At 32.5% G+C, this 25,859-nt stretch overlaps 2 protein-coding genes across 6 annotated transcripts in view; both read right to left on the reverse strand.

The window, feature by feature from the left end:
* The window catches only part of gem (transcription factor CP2 like gemini), a 38,602-nt gene that overhangs the window by 7,985 nt on the left and 4,758 nt on the right, over positions 1–25,859 (reverse strand). For 2 of the 5 annotated variants that reach the window (XM_018457585.1, XM_018457581.1), the window contains exons 2-11: positions 19,854–22,050; positions 17,910–18,845; positions 14,218–14,437; positions 12,074–12,221; positions 8,534–8,614; positions 5,800–6,012; positions 5,063–5,207; positions 3,926–4,162; positions 2,504–2,752; positions 2,309–2,385 (exon numbers count right to left, since the gene is read on the reverse strand). In XM_018457585.1, the coding sequence (XP_018313087.1) occupies positions 2,309–2,385; positions 2,504–2,752; positions 3,926–4,162; positions 5,063–5,207; positions 5,800–6,012; positions 8,534–8,614; positions 12,074–12,221; positions 14,218–14,437; positions 17,910–18,047 (1,508 nt within the window). In that variant the 5' untranslated portion in view covers positions 18,048–18,845; positions 19,854–22,050. Of the gene's footprint in view, positions 1–2,308; positions 2,386–2,503; positions 2,753–3,925; positions 4,163–5,062; positions 5,208–5,799; positions 6,013–8,533; positions 8,615–10,789; positions 10,890–12,073; positions 12,222–14,217; positions 14,438–17,909; positions 18,846–19,853; positions 22,051–25,859 lie in introns of those variants that run through there. The other 3 variants (XM_018457583.1, XM_018457584.1, XM_018457586.1) reach the window with 3 other exon arrangements.
* The window catches only part of LOC108728716 (probable inactive tRNA-specific adenosine deaminase-like protein 3), a 1,302-nt gene continuing 1,080 nt past the window's right edge, over positions 25,638–25,859 (reverse strand). The window contains exon 2 of the mRNA XM_018457450.1: positions 25,638–25,782. Coding sequence (XP_018312952.1) covers positions 25,638–25,782 — 145 coding nt within the window. The remainder of the gene's footprint in view (positions 25,783–25,859) is intronic.

Here is a 25,859-nt window from a genome sequence, read left to right on the forward strand (position 1 = left end):
CCGCCACTATCCTTCACCAGAATAAACTCCCACCTAGCCACGAGCGGCTTGCAGAGCTCTGACAACGTCGCAGTGACTTCTGGTATAACCGAGAAGTGCATAATTAACTCTCTTTGGACTTCATTCTTTATCTTGATGAAGAAGTAAAAGAAGAATACTAGATGATGATGAAATGACAGACATTTTTTAATTCTTTTCCTCGGGAAGAAATGCAGCTTTACTTTCTTGTCTTTTTCATTTTTCCTACTTGTAAGAAAGAGAACTTGAACGAGGCCAACGAGGGAAACAAAGAAGAAATTTTTCCCTGTCATACTTTCGAAATATCTTCACACAAATGTTCTCCGTGTTTTTCACCATCTTCAATCTTTATCTTTATATTAGTTTCTGTCAATACAGATTAACTTTAATCTCAGTTTAACTTACTCTTTATCTCCTCCTAATTCTTATAAAGAATGAATTACACTAAGATTAAAACCAATGTACATTGGTAAAAATGGACATTACTGCAACAAAAAAAATGTTCTCCTGGCTTTGCTTTTCACTGATCAGTTTTTATCCGACAATCCATTATCAACAATATGCTAGAATAAAAAAAAATATGTAACATGTCAGTTTTCATTTCAGAGCTCTTTTCATTTTAATCAAAAACAGTCGTAAATGATCTTCTCACTACGCAATTCTGTTTTCATGGGTTTGTCATTTATTTCTACCTGCGCCATAACATCGCGAAGGTCGCGGTAATTGTCTGGTAGATCGTTTCAATTTATGTGCATATAAATAACTCGCAGAAACAAAAACAAGGATCGGTGGACATTAGCGAATCGGATTTATCGGAAATATACTGCTATTTATATCCTTGAGACAGGTATTTGCAGAACACCATATGACGCAAAGACTCGCCTGACTACGTATTTCTCAGCACGAATCGGCAATAAGCGAATCGCAAACCGACACAACGACATAGATATAAAAGAGAGAGATTTATCTTACTGACTCTCATATTATGCCGATGTGAAATGTCGTTATTGCTGTAGAATGTCGTATATAAGTCGAACTACCTACCAGAAGTTATAAAATATCGCTGGGATAAAAATAAACCATTTAAATATACATATCAGTTATACTATGATATGTGTAATTGCAGTGTTTGTTTTTGCACGTCAATATTTTCAAAAGAAGCAAAAATGCCACCGATCGAACGACACAAAACATTTGACGTATTGTGAGACGAATGATTCATCTATGTATAGTTAGGCGGGCGCCTAAAACCTGCCGTATCCAGAATCGACTAGTTGGCTATTTGTACAGTAAGTCGTTGCGAGCTACATTAAATTGGAATTCGTAATAAGATTTTCATTGATTCTCACTGCTCCCTAAAGATACTCAAATTAAGTATCTATATATAGAAGCGCTATATTAACAGTAAAAATAAAATTCGCGATATTTTTATTTTTCACTAACATTTTTTTTGTTGAGTGTATAATTGATAAGTTTAATTTATAGATCTCTTGCATAGGGATATAAGTCTTAAATTTCTTTTTGCAAGCATCACTGAATAATTCTGTGAAACTTGTTGATTTTTATTTTATTGTATGTTTCTAACAAGACGTTTAATTTTTGCTATACCTCTCTAAGTTAAAAACTTAGTATTAATAATCTTATAAATGTGATAATAATGTAAAAAGTAGAAAAAAAATACAAATCTAATATAAAAGTTTTAGAAACTTTGAAATTGTTCTTTTACAATAATGTGAGAAATAGGCGAATAAAAAAAAATAAACGTGAAAAATATAATGAATGACAAATTAATAATATCAATTAATTATAGAGGCAATACTGTCCAATTATTCAATCTTTTATTTAAATAATCTAATATTTTGATATTTAACTTAATCTAAAATATGTAAATAATTAAATATCTTGATTTAATTCTAGACATTTTGCGTTAAAAATATTTCCATATAAAAATAAATCAGAATATCATTGCGTTTATTTTAACATAGAATAAATTAATAAAGTATTGCTTCTGTTGAATTATGCATAACCGAACGTAATATATAATACTATAAACTACAAATCCATTTTTACGGAAAATGTTATTTCAATACACCTGTTCTATAATGACATTCAATAATTTATACACATAGCGTATTTTATTTCATGATTTTTTCACGCATGCGTTTTTTCCTGAATCTTGCATTTTTCGTATAATGATGTTGTTAATTTAATTACCGAATTAATTTTTATTTATTATAGAACGCAATCGATAAAAAATGTTTAAAGAGAATTAATATAATAATCAACTTACATTGCATCCGTTGAGGCGTACGGGCTTCCACCATTCTGCGCCGGCAAGTTTGAAGGCGATAAGGATTCCAGAGGAATCTGTGACAAAAAAAAGAGAAAAAAAAGTTGAAAAATATTTTTATTTTTAAAGATTTTTAATTGCGATACTTTTTCTATTTATTTTATTTATAAGCTAAAATTGTTCGTCAAAACTTACATCGGAGAGGACGGTACAGTCGTAGCTAGGTTGATATTTATCTTGTTCGTGAGGAGGACGTCTCAATATCTTGTCACGATCTTGCTTGTGTTTACGGTCTGCTCCCTTTAATTTAAAGACTTTCACCTGACATGAGGCTGCGTGCAGGCGTGGTCCTCCTGGTAATCGAGTCTCTACTTGAATTCGGAAGGGAACGCCTTTCTCTCCACCATGCTTTTTCGGTGTAAACTCAGTACTTATGCAATTGACCTACTCGCAAGTACAAATACGTTTGCAACATAAATAATCTCCATCAATTATTATAAAACCGATAAATATATAAATAAAATATACAAAATAAGGATTCCCATTCAATAAATATGAGAAAAGGTAAAATAAGGAACATTAGATATTGACTCTCAATAAATATGAGAAAAAGTAAAATAAGGAATATTAGATATTGACTTTCAATATCCCTTATTTTATTTTTTTTTTATTACTTATTCAATAGATATCCTAACAGCATCAAACGTCCTCAGGATGATCCTGAATACGTCCTGAATATCCTGGGATATATGTGGGATATGTTTAGGACATTATACTAAGATGAAAATTTTAGAATGTCCTTAGTCCTAATAAATAAACGTCTAAAAATGTCATAACACCTCTATAACAGGTCCTAAGCATTTCCTGAGGACGTCCTGTGGATTATCAAAGGAGTGCCTCGTTTGTCCTACATACGTTCACAGGACATAAAAATAAGAAGTTCTAAAGATGTCCGTCTGTAATTCGTGGAATCTATTTTTTGATTTTTCTAATATTCTAGAACTGTGCTAGATGGTGTCGCTTCTCGCATTTAAAATTTATGTCACGATCTCTACATAACCAAATATATGTAAGCTCAGACATGTCATAATTATTCGTACTAAGTTTTCGTATGTGCTTAGTGCAAGATATGATTGTATTTTTTTTATCAACGATGTTATTGAATATAATATTTTGTAAAATATTTCAGTCTTGCAAATTCAGCACACTTTATATAAGAGATATCCTGCGATCGTCCTTAGAATATCTTTAGGATGCCTATACGAAGTAATAGAATTGTCCCAAGGATTACGGATGGACTTTTTTAGGACTTTGAATTTGGATATCTTGTAGATGTATGTAGGACATAATAAGGCGCTTATTTCATAGTCCACAGGACTATGGACGTCCCGTTTAGCTAACAAGACATCCACAGAACGTCTTCGTACAGTTAGGATATACTATCTCAGGGAAAATCACATTTATATACTGGACTTTTATTCATAAAATTCCATATGTTCGTGAATTATGTAATTTCTTCGTCGAATTATATACAGAATATAGCTACGAAAAAGTGAGAGATCAATCGCGTTTGTAAAAATTAGGAATGAAAAGATTCGTTAGCAGGGATCAACATACTTTAATATAAACGCCGACTTCTTTTGTAGGATCCCACATAAACTCCACGCTGTTGTTGGATAGCGACGGTTGACAGACATCTACCATACCATAGCTGAGAGGAACGTCAACCTCTAGTAATCTCTCTCCCGGTCTAGCGCGTTGCCAGGCTAGCATCTGTTCCCGTTCCGTGTATTGCAGCCGTCGCTCGTGGAAGCAAATGCGAATCGTCGACTGGAACAGAAAGGTCGAATGTCCCTACAGAGGCGTTGTAGCACCGTTTGGGCGACTCACATCTTTCGAACGTCGAGGACACGTCGTGAGCTCATGCCGACCATGTTAACTTGCATTTGTAATTGCGAATCATCTATATTAATTTTAACTTCAGGACAAATTGATATAAAAGAATTATGCCCGTTTTTACCATCTCTTATACACTGAAAAAAAGATTTACAAAATTTGAATAAATATTTGTTTAAATAATACCAATGGGGGACCATTTGCTTACAGAAAATAAATATTTATTCGATTTAAAAAAATGATACTTAAATTAAGTACAATTTTTTTAATTGAACAAATATTTATTTACTGTAAGTAATTGGCACTATCTACAAATATTTATTCAAATTTCGTGAATTTTTTTTTAGTATAGTTTTAAAAATTAGAAAAAGATGAAGAATAAGTTAAACCGAAATTAAAGTTAATCTATATTATTGGAAATGGGCATTAGAGTTTTATTTGTATAATTATTAGCAGAATATTAATTGTATACAATTAAATGCATCCGTATTATAAAATTTAAAGCGTCAGGCAACGTTGTTAACGAATCGGGCAATGATTACATCAGTATACTTGCAAATGAAAGTTATGCTTGCGTACTCGTATTATTTGTTATATAACGATTTATTGAGGGGTTCATAATTTGATTATTGAATATGAGATTATACATACAAATTGCTTTACATTATTTTGCCACCTTAATTTCCTAAACTAACTAAAAATTAAAAAGAATCTGTGGTCTACCGAATGATCTGCACCAGCATGAGCTCGCTTGTTTACCTCGTAGGAAACTACCAAAGCGTTTTTTAAGATGCCGCTACCCAAACATTAGAAGCATCCGAATAAGCGTTCTTTCGTATTTAAGGATGATTAATGTACCTTTAAAATCTTTCCACGATAGGCAGACAAATCGCCTAATTTTTTCAGCTTAATCTCATACGATTGCCCCTGATTTAGATACGTTAGCGTTTCTTCATTAACCTTAGTGGCGATACTGGTAGCGGCTGCTAAGACGTACTGAAAACTGAAGGAAAACATTTCGCGTTAAAATAAAAAAATTAGGACATTTTTATTGTATCATAAACAAAATATTTTACTAAAATGATATGAATAAATCAATACATAGAGAACACCAATAGCCGGTCAAAGTTAGATGTTTCAAATAATAAGATACATATATATTCTTTATTAAATCGATTTTATTTTTAAGATATGATTGCACGCCGAAACATTCGGACATTATTTTTATTAAATTTGTTTCAAATATGATGCAATCATATCTTTAAAATACAATCGATTTAATAAAGAATATATATTTTATTATTTGAAATAATAATTTGAAAACATCTAACTTAATTGACTGGCTATTGATATTCTCTATGTATTGATTTATTCATATTTACGGTCGTTCTTAATCTTATAAAATAATATGGACCTTTTATCGACTAAAATGTTAGTAAAAACGTTGAAATCTCGCTAGCTACTTTAATTAAAAACAACACGCGAATAAAGTGATATAATTCTTTGAATAATTTGTATAATATCAATATAATATTATTTCCAACATAATATTATATTATTTGTTTTTAATAATTAATTAATATTTAATAGCTCACCGGCAATCCTCGTTCAATTCGTTTCCCTGCTGAGAAGAAGAAACGTGGTTGGTCGCAGTTGAAGTTGGCGGGTACTCCTCGTTGGAGGAGTACAAGAGTTGATGGAGACTAGCCGCGGTTTGTCCATTGTTGTTGCTGTCGGCCTCTACGGAACCGACATTTCCATTGCTAGTCGGCACTGTATTGATCGCCCTTTGCGATACGTGATTTAAACTGAAATAATTCATAAGAGACAAATATTTAAGATACGTTAAACTGGTTAGATTACCGATACAGCATAACGTTGGTTTTTGCATGAAAAAAGTAGACAGAAAGTTTTGCTCTGACTTCAACGTTGCACCCGCAATAACATAATCAGTTAAAAGTCACAAATGAAAGGCCACTGAACGTGTCTACTAGACGAGCGATTTTATCATTCGTCTAACCAGCCAATACTTGACTTTCTGAACCCTCTTCATATCTTTTATATGATCTACATATTTCACACCAAGCGCAGAGAGCAACAATGTTCCATGATTAATATCGAGCCACTCACTATAAATTAAAGAAAAGTGATGGCGAGATGTTTAAATCCACGGGTGTTCTCATTCTGGTATTCAGTAGAAATTTCCACTCAATCCCACAGACAGGACGCGCATAAGTCCGTGCAAATAGTCATTAACGTAAAAACTTGTTATTTATATATAGAGGTCTATCATCTTGAATATTACGTCAGTTTTTGCCCCGACTTCAACGTTGCACTCGCAACAACATAATCACAAATGAAAGGCTACACCGAGCTTGTCTATTAGACGAGTGATTTCATCATTCGTTTAATCAGCCGATACTCGACTTTCCGAACTCTCTTCCAGATATATCTTTTATATGATCTACATATTTCACGTCGAAGAGCAACAAGATCACGGGCCGATCTCTCACAATTTCATCTTCTGCTCATTACACATTGATATGATGGGCCCGCGTGATTCGTATGACGCGACGACCCGGCAGTTTTCCCCGCTTTTCCATTTATTCGAATAAACAGTCTTAGATAACAAGCTGGCAGGTAGATAACAATTCGGACAGCAATTTCCTACACGAGTCATCAAACGAAATAACCATTTTGGAAAACAAGTGGATTTTCTTTTCAAAAGGGAATGAAAGTATACATACAGAATGCAGTTACTATATCACTTAATTCAATACCATTTCACGATTCTATAAAGATATTTGAGGTTTAAAAGGTCATTGGAAACTGATATATGTAAGAATCATTTTTCTTTTCATGTTCATTTGTGAGATCATATCACTATTCCGTCTGCAGAGCTCATACTGCAGTGTTTCTTTCACGCGCACTGCGTTATCCGTTGCACAGAATCCTATTCAATCCCACCCAGAGAATCTCCCCTCTCAATTTTTATATTAAAGTCACAAGCACGGGAGATATCGATTCGCGATTGACGTTTATGATCGGCGCGTTGCACGGCCAACTCCGGCTTTACGGAGCAAAACGCGCCGTGCGATAAAGACGCGTATAAGAGAGTAAGAAGTCTGACCCGAACGCAAGCGACTTACTCTCTCGATAGCCGCGAACGGGCGCAACGATATAGCCGCGGTCTTATCTTTGCGGCCGTGTCTTTGCGGGGGAGCCGCGCGTGGCAAATTCCGCTCGGAATACTTTTTACCCCTGACTGGCCCCGCGGGAGAGATAAATGTCGTCCTCTTCGTATTGTAGTCGTAATCGTAGTAACGCCAGTTATTATCATCGGTACCGCACGCTTCTATCGTTTTACAATAAATAAACGATGTTACGCGAAAATGATCCAATTAGGAAAAGGAAAGAAGAAAGTGGTTATAAATATAAAGTGAAACCCGATCGAGAAATATTCAACACAATTAAACGGAGAAAGCCATATTTGATCTTGGTGTCTAATAATATTTTTGTGTGAATTTTATAATTTCCAATTCAAAGGATTCAAACGTAATTGAGTTTTACGTAATTAATTTGAACTCCACGTTTTTAAATTAATTTCTCGATTATTAAATTATAAGTGAATTCTTACATGATAGTGTCGTTCCAAAAAAATAATCTTAATTCTTGGTATACACGATGACTTTTTAGTCCTTTACACAATGATTGTTTGTGTCTCAAGTTAATTTTTATCACTTTTACAAGTATATAAAAATTAGGGATGCACCGGATATCCGAAAAGTATCCAGTATCCAGTATTATCCGGCATTTTTTTACTATCCGATCGGATAGCCGGATATTATTAGTGTCCGGGAATAAATCCGGTTGAAACTTTATATCATTAAATTGTTGATTTGTTATTATACAAACGTTTTAGAAATAAATATGCATATTCATAATGCCAATATTAATATCTTATACATTGTTGCAAAATTACAATTTCTTGTCTCTACAGACTTTTTTTTTAGAAAACAGTTTCCCGAAATCCAGTTGGATATCCGGAAAATGTCGAAGAAATTGCCTTTTCGGATACCGAATATACGATGTTATATTCTATCCGGATATCCGATATCCGGTAATTTTACGATCCGGTGCATCCCTAATAAAAATTATTAAGTGATTCATACTTTAACATCTTTAGAAAGTACTTATGAAATTGTCATTTAAGAAAAGGAAAGGATTATTTATCCAGATTTTCTAATATTTCAAAGAAAAGAGATGCGCAGAACACAAATGGCTTAATTATATATACCAAGAATTAATATATAATCTCTGATAACTTACTTGGGATTGTTATGCTGATTCTCAGGCGAAGGCGCCTCCTGCTTGAAGACTGTTAACGATGGCAAAGTGAGGAGGGCTTCGCTGAAAGAAGATAGAAGTTTTTGTTACGTCACATTTTTAGTACTTCCTTTTTAATTTTATTTGAAGAGATATGTGTTTAAGTATAATAAAAAATTATATTCAAATTTTTAAAATATTCTTTCAATAGCACAACTCAACGTATATTTTTTGAAAGTAATATAGCGACAACATCTTATAGTTCATAGTGAATTTTAAGAATAATTTTGAAAATTTTTACAATTAGCTATTTTAAATCTTCAACTTTTTTTCTGAACAATATTTAAAAAATTTTTGTATCATAAATTTCGTTATCTTTCTTTTTATCCTCTATTTTTTTGTCTTTTCAAATTTATTAATATATTATATGATTCTTTCCAGAGATTTTATTATTTCGTTAAAATAGTATTCAGTACAAAATAACATGTTATTGTAACGTAATATTTTCATTTATTATTTTATAATAATAACCTATCAATAAGTAACTCAGGATCAATAAGTAACTTTTCGTAGCAAAACGCGTTTGTTATAGTAATGCACAATGATAGTTATGCTATGGTGTAAAGATTAGAAATTGACATTAATTCATCTTGCAATGTACCGAATGTAGATATATGCGCGATAAGGAAGAAATAATTTGAGAACCACTATGATAATGCCGAGAGTAGTAAGATCAGCGCAAACTGGAATAAACTAGTTTGGTGTGCAACGAATTTAATCGGTGTGAAATACTTAATATATCGATATCGAGTTAAATATGTACCACCGAAATTTATTGACGATCGATATAAATATAATTGAGACACGAAATGGCTCATCGCCTAAATTGCACACGTTTGTTATAATTCATGAATAAATTCTTCTGGCTATAGTTCTTTGAATAGATTTTCAAATCGCAAATAATATTAATTGCGAATAACAAATCTTTTTTTTAATAGAAGCGTAAACAATTAGATATGCAAATTAAATTACTTACCCGGTTTTTAAATACTGGTGCATACCTTTATTTATAATTAAATTATCACTTTATTTTTAAAAATTTTGAATAAAATAAAATTGACAGAATATTCTAGTGGAAATCACTTGCAATCCTTTTGACATTGAAACACGAGAATTTATCACAATTTTTACAGACATTTATCGAAACCACATAATAAAAATGATATATGTATTCAAAGTCGCTTCCAAGTAATTTTATATCTTGCCTTCATGTGCTAATATAGAGATATATTATCACTATTATATTTATATATATATTCTTATCTATTATATATACATATATATATTCTTCATCTACAATTAGTTTTCAATAACTTAATTCTTTATTTTTATTTAAATATTATACTTTTTTAAAATATTTTTTATTTTCGATAAAATATATTCGTGCCACGTTTCAACCGATCCAAGTAATAAACGCGTCTTAGTTTCAACTAAATACTAATAGACTGGTATCGTTACTGACAATTCTCGTCTGATAATTTGTTTAATAATACAGCGAATCTCGCGACGATTCCAGATAATTGCGGCTCAAAATTCTTGGACAGGGTTGTGCCTAGTGAACATGGAATGCACAGTACGTAGGCAGCCAAAACCAGAGGCGACCAAAGTCGAAATTCATTGAATTATATTTGGACATACTACAAATGCGACAAAATCGTAGCTTCTTAAATGTTGTCAGCGTCTTTATTAAAATTATCTTCCTCTATTATTCGTTTCCATCAATATATGTGTGTAGATTAACTTTAAACTCTTATGTCCATTTCTATGAGTGTAGATTAGCTTTAATATCGGTTTACTTGCTTCTAATTAAAAATTAAATCTAATTTACATTCGTAGAAATAAATATAAAAGGTAATAAATATTTATAGAAATAAACAATAGAGGAAGATAAATAACTGAGATAGAAATGGACATTATAAATCAATTTATTCTTTTTCAGATTCCAAGATTGAAACTAGAAGTACGATTCATCTAGCTACCATATACCATATCTTTTTTGTTTCATTTTTTAATCGATTCCTACATACAAATAACTATATATATATATATATATATGCATATTGCTGAGATGGCAAAATTATTTTTGCGGGCGGGCAACTCTTTTCGTACGCCTCTGCTTTAGGAGATATGTCGGCACTCCATTAAGAATAAACCGGTTGTATGTACACCTACGAACTGGTGTGCTAGCCGGTTCCATACCGGTTTGAACCATGCTGAACGTATTCGACGCGTGTCTTCATTCATGGATACATCTGTTTTTTCCTGCATGTCGTAACTCTGTCACGTTTACGCACTCATGTATAACGATCAGCTGATATACGTGACACGAACAGTCGATACGTAAGATCAAGATTTTTTTATCTCTCGTTTATTATATGTCAGAAGGTTCTTTTCACATAGCAAAAAAATATACTTTTTTTTCAGGCTGTACAAAATTGCATTAATAAAATTATTGCTGATCGCGATAAAAAATACTAAAGAAATTTTAATAAATTACGAATTATTATATTATTGTATTTAAAAAACGTGGAAGGATTTTATGAAATGTATATAAAGACTATTTTTCATTTATTTGAAAAATATGACGCTCATATACATATTATATATGTATGCCTATGGACTTTCAACGTCCTTCGTTGCGTGAATTTACGATACGCATAGATATATTTTATCACGATAAGGTATGTGCGTAGCCATTTCCGCCGTTTGTATTATAAATTATCCATGTACGTCGATATAAAATAAAGATATCGACTATAAGTCATAATTTTTTAAATCTATTACGAAAAATAATATAAACTAATAAAATGTAATCATTTATTTATAAGCAGAAATTACGTATGTATTTTTTATTTAAATATTATATTTAAATATAAATTATCCTAACTATATGTACACTGCCTTTATTCTTTTTTAGAAAAACGTGGAAATATGAGAAAAATGTTACGAGCTTCACCGCTCCTTTTTCGTTCGTGTTAGATGCTTCGCGTACACTCGCGCACGTGCGTTGAAAGCGATACACCAATACTCGTTGCTGCACCGACCGGTTTTTGATTTTCTCGTGTCTCCGGTGCGACGTAATGCCAAGAACTGTGGCCAGTTTTAACCGGATTTCTAGATCAGAACTGGCCGCCGTTTCATACGAGTTTCTTGTTCGTGGCAGAAGCCTGCGGTACCGACCATAAAGCTCACTATTCGCGCTCTGTCGACGGATAGCTCTCGATGTATCATCGAGACACCGAGTAAAATCGGTACATAAACATTTTACAATAAATTTTTGCGGAGCATTTTTTTTTTAAGATGTACCACATGTATAATTATACGACTTCCTTGATCAGTATGTTAAACCGACTTTTTTCCTTATTATTACTGAAAATTTCATTGAGAAAGAACGCTAAGATAGAGTGTCACATTCATCTCTTTTAGCAATTTGTTAGAAATAATTGGACAATTTTTCCAAAATTTTTCCAGGACATCACTTACCTCATATTAGTGTAAGAGGCGACAGCTGTTGCAAGATCAGATGCCGCAAGAGCGGATAATGATCCATCAAAATCAGCGGCAAGGTGTTCAGCAAGTTCCTCCACTTGCGTGGACCAACCTTGACCAGAGCCATTGCTTCCGATGGATCCTGAAATATAAACCAAACAAATTTCATGAGTCTGATTTTTCTAAAATATTCTTTTTTCTTTTATTTTATGTTTTCTTTATTTTAGCGTATTAAGCCAATAGTACACAAATAGAAAAAGTTAATAAGCAAATAAACATTTTGGATTTACTACGGTTTACATTGTTACTTTAAGTTTTCTATGATAAGCCGATTTCACTTATTCCTTGCGTATTACTATTTAAATTTTTTGTGTGCTATTGGCTTTTGTGTCATAATGATAAATTATAAATGATATATATGCATTAAAATAAATTATATGCATTAAAAAATTTAAAAAAATATATATATATTACAATTCTTATTTTTGATAGGAATAATAATACAGATCTTTTTTCATTTTAAAAAAGAAAGAGAGAAAGAGAGAAGAATTTGCATGAAAATATTTAATATCAAATTTAACTTCTTTATAACACTATTACTATTCTTTGTTTCGGCATCTTCATCGTGTTTCGCCCTCTTTTCAAACAACTATTATCTAGAATAATCAACACACAGTGTGAAGCTCTTCTCGTATACGGCATCGTACCGCCTTGAGCGCCGTTATAACCAACATGAAGCTGATGATGCATCGTAGTCGACCTATCTTTCGTTTCCTGGATAACGTGACGGCGCCGACTCTTGGTGATGATGGAGGGATAACGTCGACTTTGCAGCAGCGACACCCTGGATCTATCGATCTCACACCACTTCATCCTATTTTGGCCCCGACTGAGGATCGCACCCGTGCAGAAACACAACACTAAAACTACGTGCGTATACCTTCACAAAGTTTCGCCAGTATGGCGAACTGGTATCGGGCTTCTCTTTCTCTCTCTCTCTTTCTCTCTCTTTTCTTTTTATCTCTATCCCTCTTTCCTTAGCCAAGCTAATCTGCGTGATACATTGCGTGCGTACATATACATGACTTATCAGCTACTGATGAGCACGTGGACGAAAAGGCGTCGAACGTAAGAAGATAGAACACAGAAGTTCGCGCCGATCAGTCTTGAGAAGTTCTTCAAAGCGATGTCACTCAAATCGCATATCGCGTCATCGCTGAGTTTTGACCGTTAATTAACAATGACAATATTGAACTTGAATAACACTTCGAACAATTTCGAGCATTCTTCGGTATTCGTCGATTTGCCAAGTAGTCGAAATTTCACACAAGCGAAATTTGACGGTGATTATTAAGTCAGTTGCGTCAAGAGCGATATTGTATTATCATGTCTGTATAAATTAATTATAAATTATATTAATATTCAATTAGACATTTTAGAATTTTATCACAAGTACAATAATTTAGTGCAATATTGGTGAATGCTGGAATTCTATTTATGAATTTGTATAGAGGAATATATTATATATGTATATATATATATATATATGTAGTGAATTTATCATAAAAAAGATCTTTTATAAATTTGAAAAATAAGAAAAATAATACAGATATCTCTTAATAGAGAAAAGTAATACTAAACAGCAAAATGGAACTCGTGGCTACGACAGTGTTCAACAGGGGCCGTTTGGTCACGACCTTTAAGAAAATATATCAACGACTATATACGATAATGACGCTCGACTTCACGCCACTGTACAATTAAGGCAATATATTTTTTACATTTTATGCAAATATATTTTACACAGGAAGTGAAATTTGACTATCGAACCTTAACATCTTAAAAAGATCGATTTCAAAGTAAGATTATTTTAAGCAAGCTTTGTATCTTTATACTATTACCATTATGTAATTTAGAAAAAGGAATACAAACTTTTACATTAAACATATTTAGTTTTATTAGATATACAGAGAAATTTGCTAATCTGGAAATTAAAAGAAATATATTAAGAATTATGTTTTAAATTTAATCGCAGCAATAAATGTTTCTATAAATTAAGATTGAATAGTCTATCCTATAAATTAAATAGCATGCAATATTTTTTATGTAAATATTTAGAATAAATAAGAAATACCAACCATCTCTTCTAATATGTTTCTTTTCAAGTTCAGTAATGTCCGATTCCGTGGAACGGCGTTTCAAATTGTTCTGTTCACAATTCGGGGAAGATCCGGAAGGCGAGAGTTGTTGTGGCGAGCTGCTGTTTAAATGTATCTGATCACCGCCAGTCGGCGAATTTTTCGGCGAGTGCTTATCTTGCCATAAAGAATTTTGTGGACTGTGATACCCCAATGTGGTCTGCAATATTAACATTTTGCAATTATTAATGTGACAACTGCGTCGTCATATAACAAATTATATTCGTGGAATCTTTGCTTTGATTTTCACATATAACAACAAGTAATATTATAATATATGGAAAAGGAGCTTATTTTTTTAAGAAATCACTGCATTCAGATGACAGTCGCTGGAAGTTGTTACAATTGTTGCAAAACATATTATAATGAACAGAAAATCTTGTGTGACAAGTCTTTTTTATAAAAAAATTTTTTTTCTCCTGGACAGTACTGTCTTAATCATGTTCCCACAAGTTCAAAGTAAAATCTTTTTATGTTTATATTCCATAGACTCTTTCAAAAATACTGTAGATGCGTTCCATTTAACACTCGCAACGCTCGCGAGCATTGTTTGTCCTTGTTTAACATTTGATAAACAAGGATGATTCCACGATCGTTATGAACGTTAAATGGAACGCAGCTCTTCGTTACGCAGATATTTTATTGTACATAAAATATAAATAGTTGAATGAGACAAAAAAAGTTACGCAATAACAACATAATATGATACCGAATTATCATTCAGGACCTGTATTTCTGTATATTCTACAACTCATTAGGACAGTAACGAATCGTTACATTGTCGTTGAACAAATATTTTATATGAATTGCTGTGTAAAACAATACAAGTAGATAACTAAGACTTTAAAAATGTAAAAAAAACATAAAATTTACTTAGCATTTGCTGATATATGCATGTTAATATGACGTTGAAGGCGTAATTAAAATCGGAATATTCATGTGCCCGGAAATTTTTGACCAGCAGTATAAATATAAACCAGAAAATATCTTCTAACAGATGATATAGCAGTTCTTGTAATACTGTTACTGAATTGTGCAATAATCAACTTTTTCGTAAAATAAGTAAACCAATTAAGCGTTTGACAAAGTAAGTTTTAAAACTGGTATATGTATAGTAGGAAGTAATGTATTCATGTATTTTTATTCTTTTTTTTTCTTTTAATTGAAGTTTGTACAAAATACCTACAATGAATGTATATGAGAGTTTCTAGAATCCTTTCACTTCGACGTAAAATATTTTTTGCTGATTTATATGCATACTTTATGTTGTTCCGCAAGACGCAAACATGTAACGCGACAGTTTTTTTTGTTTTTTTTTTTAGGATTTTCTTGTAAATACAAGGCTCATGAATGTCTTTAATCCCGATAGGTGTATTTGATAATAATGCAACACTATGTAAAGACTAGCTTATAGTTTGTCTTATACAGACAAGTCTGACAGTTTACGCTGCATCGCAATTCATGTTACAATGTTACAATAAGAAAAATAAGAAAAAGAAAAATATAAAGTAAAATTCGCTCATATTATGCAAAGCAAAACTATATCATAAAAATGGTTAATAATCGAGCTAAAAAAAAAATTATAAATAATAAAGTTTTTAGTACTTACACTTATTAAAAATAAAACAATAAACAATGAATATTTCAAAACTACGGGTTCTCCCTCAGCAAATTAGCGATAAAATTGACAATTATTCTTATCGAAATATAGATAACCCCTGGAATTAATGGTGATAAAAATGTACAAATAAATTTGCTTAAAACCTTGTTGCAAAAATGTAGACGATGTTGTGCATACTGATGAGATTAACTTCTAATAAATGTTAGGATCATACTTTCAATGTGAGTAAAAAATTAGTCAAGTGTTTCGATGATTGGTAATACAAACTTCATTCAATCGAACATAAGTTGATAGTCGGAGTCAGGATATAAAATTATTTAACAATAAAATGGAGAAAGTCATAAATTAAAGAAATGAGTAATAAGATTGATAGTCAAATATAAAATATCTAGCAACAAAACAGAAACGCATAAATAAATTAAATTTGCATAATTAAATAAAATAAAACTTACATTGAAACAGGAACTCATTACACAAACATCTTGTTCAGTTAAACGCATATATTTAAATGAAAAAATCGACAGATAAGAAAAAAGCGAAGGAACAGAGCAAGATTAATATATTTACTTATTGTTATTATTATAGAAACAAATTTTAATAGATAGTAATATGACTCGTCAAGACATTCCGTGTCTTTTTGCAAGTTAATGTCTTTTGTTTGCTCTTTGATAACATTTCAGAGATTATCCTTTTATTATAATTCATTTCAATATTGAAAATTGAAGTTCTATCCCAATTAAAAGTATGGTTGTAACTCAAAATGTTCTGTAATAATTGAATATCTAGACGAGTCACGATTGATATTGTTTTTATGTTCATTAATACGGGTTTTAAGCTGCCTCTTGTTAGTCTGTCTTACATACGACGCTTCGCAATCATTACAATTAATTTTGTAAACAATATTTTGAACAGAAAATTTATCTAATTTATTTTTGTGTACCTTAATAGTGGAACTTAATTTATTCAAATTTCTATAGCCTATAGTGAAGATAGATTTATTAAAAATCGAAGTGACGGAATTAGACACATTAGGTATAAATGGCTCTACAAAAAATTTTTTATTATTGTTTATAGAATTAGAGACCGAATTATCAACATCACATGAAATATTTGAAATGAGTTTACTATGAATTAAATTCTTGATCCTTCTTTTCATGCAATAAAAAATTAAATTTAATGGATAACAATTCCTCTTTTTGAGCTCGATTATTGACCGTTTTTATGATAAGAAAAATATAAATAAATCAGATTTAAAAAACTATAAATAAATAAAACGATCTAATATTATCAATCATATACCTACTATTAAGCAAAAGAAAATTGTAAGAAATTTATTTTGTAGAATTTGTTTTTAGCTGATTTTATATGGAAACAAACTACAAATATTCGAATTAGGAGTTTTTACTTTTTTAATCATCTAGATCATGTTTTTTATTGGTATTATATAATAAAGTGCAATGTTTAGTTTCCGAGAAATTAGGGAGTCTGTACAGGTAACCTATATCAATATCGGCGACTTTTCTCTAAACTCTAAACTGTTTGTAATTTATTCATTGACACCGGAAAATTTTGTTTATCAAAATGTAATATGAAATATTTTAAGAATAGAGAATATGGAATATATATTGTGACGTTTATATAAACTTCTCGACTTTCAATTTTATATCTTTGATTAATTGTTAAAAGTATAATTTTACTCTCCAAGAGTACATTATATTGATTCTCGTAATTCGCATCCAACGGATTAACATCAAAATCTAAACTACTTTCAAAATATAATCATTCAAAAAATCTAAAACTGACAGAGAAATTTCTTTTTATAAAAACCATCAAAATCAATAGAAACGTATATAAATAGTAAATATAAACGAGAAAAGATTTGTAAAACTAAAAATATTTTTTTAAACAATGTTAAATAAAATAGTATTATCATTTAAAACATAATTTCAAATATATGATCATTTATTAGAGTAAATTTGACGAGAAAGAGAAAGATAATTATTCCACATACCTGTTGAGAGTTGGCTACAACGTCACATCTGTTTGGACGAACCGGTGACAATTGCTCGTATGACGGAGATGTGTTGGAGAACCACATCGTTCCGTGTAGGGTTTCCGCGCCACCATCCATCATGAGTTGCAGCTCCATTCAACAGCTTCTCAGAGCACACGTGATCAAATTAATTATCGTCTACAATCTACGTACTGCGACACTAACGGGTTTGCCTGTAGCGATTTCCGGATAAGAAATATCTATATATTAATTTTTGATCTCAGATCTACCAAGGGTAACAGTCTTCAACCGTCCTTAAAGAGACTCCGTCGACGTATCAATTTTCTAGCGCCAAAAGATCCTTCTCTTCAAGGATGAGAAGACATGGACGACTTATGAATTACAACTTTACCACTTTAAATGCTATACGTATGTATATGCAAAAATGAATTTGATGACTGTGTTTCTTGGCGACGATTCTGTAAAAGGCGACGAGTCCACGCTGCTTTCAAATCACAGATCGATGATCTTCGTCTCCGACTGTCTGTTCTCTAGCTGCAATAAGCACTCATTCCATTTCACCACGTGTGCCTTTCGTGCCTGTTGAAGATCGTGCTGTGCGTCCACCCTATAGGTATCCCTTGGTCCAGATCTTCGATGTGCCCGGAAATACACGGTGCATCACCCGACCGCCGGTGATTATCAGGGCCGAGTACGCGTGCTGATCCGCCCACTCTTAGAACATCACGAAGAAGCTGTTATACAATTTCTTGATGCCGGTGGTCTCACGTTGCCGATGTGTTTCTAAGAGTGTACAGCCTCGCGATTTCAGTGACAAAAAACGCGAAAAGACGACGAACGCGTCCTCGAATATCATTGCCACGCCTTGGCTGCAACGCATCTTGTTCTTAATTGTGCTGAAGCTTAGCTGCCGTTTCGGCGGAGAACCTTTTCCTGCGAATATAACATACGATTAATTTGGAAGTAAGAATAACACTCAGTTGACAAGCTGATTATTTCGTTTGACATTTAAAATAATTTATCAAGATAGTAAATCTTGTTACATTCTGGTTTATTAAAATTTTAATAACGATTATGTAATATGTTAACTGTATCACATCAAAATTAATAAAAAAATTATAATATATTGTAAGACGTAGAATTCTGTCCGAGATTCTGTCTCAAATCTACGCGATTATTTAATATATAAAATGTTTAATATTTAACATCCTTTACCAAAAAATAATTTACGTTAAAATTTATAACATTAAAACATATAAAAATAAAATAATAACATTGATCATATAAATAAAAAAAAATTTATGTAGAAATTGCAAATATTTTTAATTTGTCATCCTTTAAATCATTTCTTAAAATAATGATGGCGCTTTTTAACATCACAAACATGTGTTTAATATATTGTACAATATACCTAATCTACGTTGATTAATCATTTGATCGATCGATGTTCATTCTCAATAATCGAATACTTCTATATTCCGTGATTAATAGCGCGTTCATTAAATGTTCATATAAGGTTTAAGTAACAAAAAGACTGTAGTTGTTTCTCAGAATAACTTGCCACTGTTTGACATCAATTGAAGCCATGTGTGACCGACGCGAAAGCATAAAGCGGTTTCGCGATAATCGATTCTTTTTTTTGTATAAATCAGCTTCTTTAATTGTTTCATGCTTTTAGAAGTTAATAGATAATTTACGACGATTTATAATTACAGTTAAATTCCCCCTTAATAGAGAAATTTTGTAAGAATCCATCACATTAATACTTCATAGCTTATATTGTTTCATAATTGCGAAATTTCTCTTAAAATTCTCTTTTATACAAAACATAATTAATTAAACATACATAATTTTTAATATCATGTTTTTAATATCATGTTTTTAATATCATGTTTTTAATATCATGTTTCAATATTATGTTATATTTAATATTTTACAAACCTTCTTCTATACGTTTTAACGATTGATGCTTTTTGCCTGGTATCTCCTCCACCTTAGATAAGAATCGCTTGAAAAGATATTCTTTTTGTAACGAAGAACGAAAGAATGTCAATTCTGCATATCCAAAAATATTCGAGGTAGACGAGTATCCGCGTGACACACCTTAATTATCTTATCAAGATCTTGCGTCTATAGAAGATCAACTCGAAGCTTTATGTTTCGAAACTTTTACGCCTCGTTGGATCCAAGTAGCTGTAGTGTTGTTATAATTTCCAATATTTCAGTCAGAGATGTTAAAGACAAAAAAGTAATCCTTGTCTAAAAGAAACTGCTTCTCGTGAAAATGTAAAACTGTCTAATTGGCGGATGTCCCCGAAATTCCTGAATGTTCAACGTTACGATTATGTTTCGATTGCTTTCTAACGACTATGGCTCACACACTGGATAGTGTCTTGGATATCGGAGGCCTCCGCCTGACCGTTATCACCACATTTTCATGATCCTTCGCTCCATGGTGCCGTCTAAAAAAAGAATCCGAGCCAGGAGGAAATGAACGAGGCCTCTTGTGAATGACGTCAATGGAAGTTCGAGTTTCGTTCACCACGTTCCAAAATCTTCTCGGTGGCGAATGGAAATCTGGTTCTTCTAAGAACAATCTGCAAAGCGAAGGCTCTCCTGGTAGGACCAAAGAGACTTAACCCTCTTGACGATATGCCCGCGTCTTTCTCTCTTTTAGTATCGTATCCCTGCTGTTACTCCACAAAGAGACACTATCAGAGTCTTTCAAAAAGTAGCAACCAGTAAATGTGGGCCATTCAGTCGTCAAGAATCTCGAATGTGATCAAAATCTTCCTCTTTATAATCGCTAATGCAATGCCGAGAAGAACTTTATGATTCTCTTGCGTTAATAAGTATGACGTTGTTTTGAGATTTCTTCACTGCTGATGACTTGTTGATCTCACTTTGGTTTAAATGTTTCCCTCTTCGGTCTTAAGAATTAAACTGCTTAATATGTTTTCCAGTGAACAATCACTAAAAATTCACAGACAGTTGATCCTTCTTGTTGAGTTTTAGTAGGATACAAAGTTCCGGATCTTCTTCGGGAAAAGAAGTCCGGCTAGCAAGACGGTAGTCGATAGATTGCCTAACGGTCCCGACACAAACTCTGGAATGTCCACGAGTGATCCAATCCAACCGTGCTTCAAGGAATTAACAGCTTGGCCAATAGGCTCCACTCTCGAGGGTCGACTCTCAATTGGTACCACTCAGTGTTGATCAACGAGACGCGTTTCCTTTATCCTCTAGCGTTGTCTCGTGCTAATCACGTCGTCTTGCAAATTCGCAATTCGTCACCTGAAGATTCTAATGCCTCAAAAACTCTCTTCTTCCGTTACGAACGAATTAAATTTATCATTGGCAGTTTTTCACTCGCTGTGATAGTCCAGTAATTTATCTCGAAGATGCTCAGCCTTCAACTTATCTTCTGATTGCAGATGTCGTGGATTCGAGGAGAGTAACTGCGAGAAGCATATTTGTATTAGTTATCACTTAAGACGTCACAACAATGATCATCGGAGGAATGTATATTATTACGAATTACGTGTCTCGTTGCTGAAGACACTGAAAATTTCCACGGTCACCTAGAGATATTAGAATCTATTCTAAGACAGAACTATTCGACGACGCGAAAATGAGGCCAGCCGCGGTACTTCGCAAATCGACGTAGTATGCAACTGGCAGCCAACGATTACGACTGCCAGTGTCGTCTCGACAGACACGTCGTAAGAGCGACGAGCCTGTTTGCCACGCGGATTAATTAGTTTCAAAACGTTATCTCTGATATCGTGGCTTTTTGCACGGCACGACCTCGAAAGTTCCTCCTTCCGCACGCTCGTCTGGAAGAAGACGATTTCGCTTCTCAGGCTCTCTTTTGTTCCGCGTGCGGTTTCTGCTGATCGTCTCTGAACGTCACCGGCGGTGCCGATGTGTCTGTCAGAGCTGCCACGTGCCGGTTGTTCAAAGAATGTCTCCCGAGGACGTTACTTCTCGATTAGATCTCCTGTCCCATCGCGCTCTGTTTGCTGAAGAAATCTAACGCTGTTCGCCGTTCGCGTTCGATCTTTCTCAATTTACCACGAAATTTTCCTGTTTGTGTGTTTTATTCGGAAAGTTTCTGCATCAACTTGATGAAGAAGATCTGAAACAATAAGAGTGACAGCGATGTTCATGATCTCACTACTGATAGTGAAACAAATAAAATTGTAAAAGTATTTATTTTTATTATTTTTGGCACACAATTCAAGTTACATTAAATTATAATATAACATGTCATATTAAAATACATTTGTCAATATTTAAAGCTTTCTCATATAAAATATATGAAATTTTCATTGTAAAATCATCATTTGTTGTTCCAGTAGCTCTCTTCATCAGCTATTGTATAAACATGATATATTTTCTTCGTGTTACAATTCGTAGTTCACAACTTTTTCATACATCATGTCCACCTCTCTCGCTTCTTCTTCTTCTCTTTTCATGAACAATCGAGCAACTCTCCGGAATGGATCAGCTGTAGTTTCGTTGATCGATGTCAATCAGGGTCACCATCACGTACTCGCTACTCGCTTTATAGCGACTCAAGCAATTCCTAGAATTGCGAACGCGCTTGCATATTGTCAAAGAAAAAAATTCCAACTACAGATCATGTGTCATCTTCTATGGAAAATGATGAATATCTCCATTAGTGACATTAGTGTGCCACGTAGTTTTCATATTATTCATGTGACAAAATTCGCACATTAGTGATATCATGTTTCTTATTTCTATAGTTACATAAAATAATATATTTTTTCAAAAAAAATTGATAATATCTAAATATTTTATTCAAAATTTTAAGATTTTATATAGTATATATAAAATTCTTGCTGTAAAAAAAATTTATAGGAAAATTTAGTTTTATAAAATATATATTGAGATAATAATCCCTTCAAAGATATTGGCTTAATAATATTTTTTAATCACTAAAACTCTCCTGTTGTAGACGTAATGTTGTCTTGTACTTTGCATTCGGATTTCTTTCAGATCAACGACCACAACGTTTGCTTCAACTCGTCTGAGCTTATCATGACGAGTCACGACCTGACTCGTCATAAACAAAGTTGTGCACGATGGGCATCGTTATTTTTTATTTAACGCAAAAATTCCTGATCGCAGGAGATCTATATTTACTATATCTACATTAATGTTCTTGAATCATACATTAAAAATTATAAAAATCTAAAAGATTGACGTAAAATCATAATGACTGTTGCAAGCTATACGTCGATAGAATTCAACGTTTAGATATTTTACTATTATCGCAATAAGGAATTATTTATTATTTATAATTTTTAGTTATTAATTTCTAATTATTTAAATTCTTAAGACGAAATTTATTTTATTAGTATTTGCTTAAATATATATATATATAGATATATATTTGATTCATATTATTTTAATTAATGCCAGTGTCGAGACACTAAAATAAAATCACCCAATATTTATGTTGATTTACATATATAAATAACCAAACTATAAACAGCTGTATAAATATCTATACATATACAAACTTTTGGTTCTGCTTGACACGTCGAAAATGTGTAATACCTATTTTAGAACGAGTAGGACGTGTTTTGTTGAGATATGTTAATCACTGACGTAACAACATCAAATAAATGTCTCTTAATTAATTATTGTCTACACCTTTCACAGACTACGCCGTACGTTCTCAAGTCATTAAACTATATTATCGATGAAATTATATGTAATTGTACGTAAACTTGAGCGATAATTTAACATTCGTGAAATCTATCGAATTTTATTTTATTTATTATATACTGTTTATATATATATATATATCATAATGTTATACATCAAATATCTTACAACTTGATAATGTTATCTATGCAACGAGCATTTTGACAAATTTGTCGTCGATCTGTGCTCATTATCAGCATCTCTTGTAAAGAGATAATTGTAGTGAACATGCCTGGGAAATACGTACGAGAAAAAAATAAGTGACAAATAAGATTGTATATTATTGTCGTGGAGAAACATGATTATTTGCCTCTGAATTAAACGATTTGACGACACGGCACGAAGCATAGAGTTAAACGACTAGGCGCGCATGAATTATACCGATGATTTATGATTGTGCGCGCAAAATGAATTGTGCTATCGAATAATGAATGTTGAAGCGTAACGTTCGGGCCTATCTTACGATTATCGATTATGGATACATGAACTCTGCAGAAATTTACATTTTCATTAAAGAAACAATTCTCGAAATGGAGCAATTCTCGGAATCGTATGTGATAAATAATGATCAAAATTGATTGAAGAACAATTCGTAATTTGATCATTAAATTTTTTATTGTAGCCGACCAAAAATTAAGTTCCCTCTTTTAAAATAGACTATTGGAAACGAGTAAAAAATATCTTGGCTATGGCCCAAGCATTTCAAAACCCGGCATTTGCATTGAAGGATACTCTCTGCCATTGAGAGCGAAAGACAAAAGAATATACAGAAATGATTTTCACAATCTTTGGGAAATGATCGAACGTCACGTAGTGTGTCAGTGAACACAAGTGTTAATTCGCCGTGCACACCCAGAAGCGACAGCAGATGCGGACGCACATCCACGCGTCAATGCGTCAAGGTCACGCATATATCGAGAGTCATTATAGCCGAATGCACGTCCGTACCATGTGTAGTCTTTTGCGCCGTGCTGCTTTCGATTGAAATTATAAAACCGGTTGCAGCATGCAAGAATCTAAGTTGCTGTCGCAGAATCGGTGGATCGAAGTAATAATCCATCCACCGTTAATAAATCTATGAAATAATTTATTTGTTTAATAAATTTCCTGAGAAACGTTTTAAGGCTTCCGTTTACTTACCACTATTACCTCAAATTGTGACGTCAGAAACGAGAAAATATACAATAAAAATTCTTGTAAAATATTTTAATATGAAAATATATTTTAATAAGATAGTTCTTAATGCGTGATACTATTAACGGTACCATGTCGTTTAAAAATCAGAATCGAGGTTGAAAATGAATAATGCATAACTAAAAATAAAATAAATTATGTTCACAGTTACGAAATTGTCAAATTAATAATATAAATAAATATGACGTTTAATTTTGCTTCAAGAAGATAGTTTTCAATATATTTTATAACTTTATTTTCTATCGATTGCAAATGTTGCTTTATGGAAAAATAATTCTATTCAAATATAATTTGCAAAAAATTTCATTTTTTCACTTCTGAAATCACAATTTGAAACAGTAGTGGTTGGTGAAGGAGTCTTTAAGTTAAGTAATGAATTTTCAACAGTCTTTTTGGAATAATATTATGAGAGAAATGTTGAAGAAGTGAGTCATGGTGTATGTACTAACAGGTATCACACTTGCGCTTTTTATTATTAGATTTATTTCTTTATGACATCGTATGAATATGCGTAATATGTTACGCAATAAAATAACATATGATAAAAATGTCATTATAATGTCACCTGTATGTATAGATAACGTAATGAACAAGAAGTTAAAAACAACAAACAAACAGAGAATGTCAAGTAACAATAAAATATATATTTCACTCCTGTTGGTCTTTTTGTTTTGTCCAGCTTCGCGACATCAGTATCATCAGTTATTCCCGGAGATTGCGATGATTAATTGTTCGTTCAGCCACTCAGAGTATTATTATCTTTCACAATAGAGCCGCATCGAATTCGTTACTCAGCTACGACTTCTGCGAGCATCGATTTCTTCCACTATTTGTCGACACTCTCGTTCCAAGATTCCGCTCCAAACTCGGTATCGGTGGTTTAGGCCTGGTACCGAATGTAAAATCGTCTTGGAGCCCAAAACTCCGACGCTTTGGTTGGCTGTACCATAAAAAATTCGCGCGACTCTGGAATGCAGCAATGCCATGGCACACAAAGGACACGGTTCCATCAGCAGG

This window comes from Mycetomoellerius zeteki, unplaced genomic scaffold, assembly GCF_001594055.1.
Source record: "Mycetomoellerius zeteki isolate Tzet28-1 unplaced genomic scaffold, Tzet1.0 scaffold64, whole genome shotgun sequence".
NCBI classification, from domain to species: Eukaryota; Metazoa; Arthropoda; class Insecta; order Hymenoptera; family Formicidae; genus Mycetomoellerius; species Mycetomoellerius zeteki.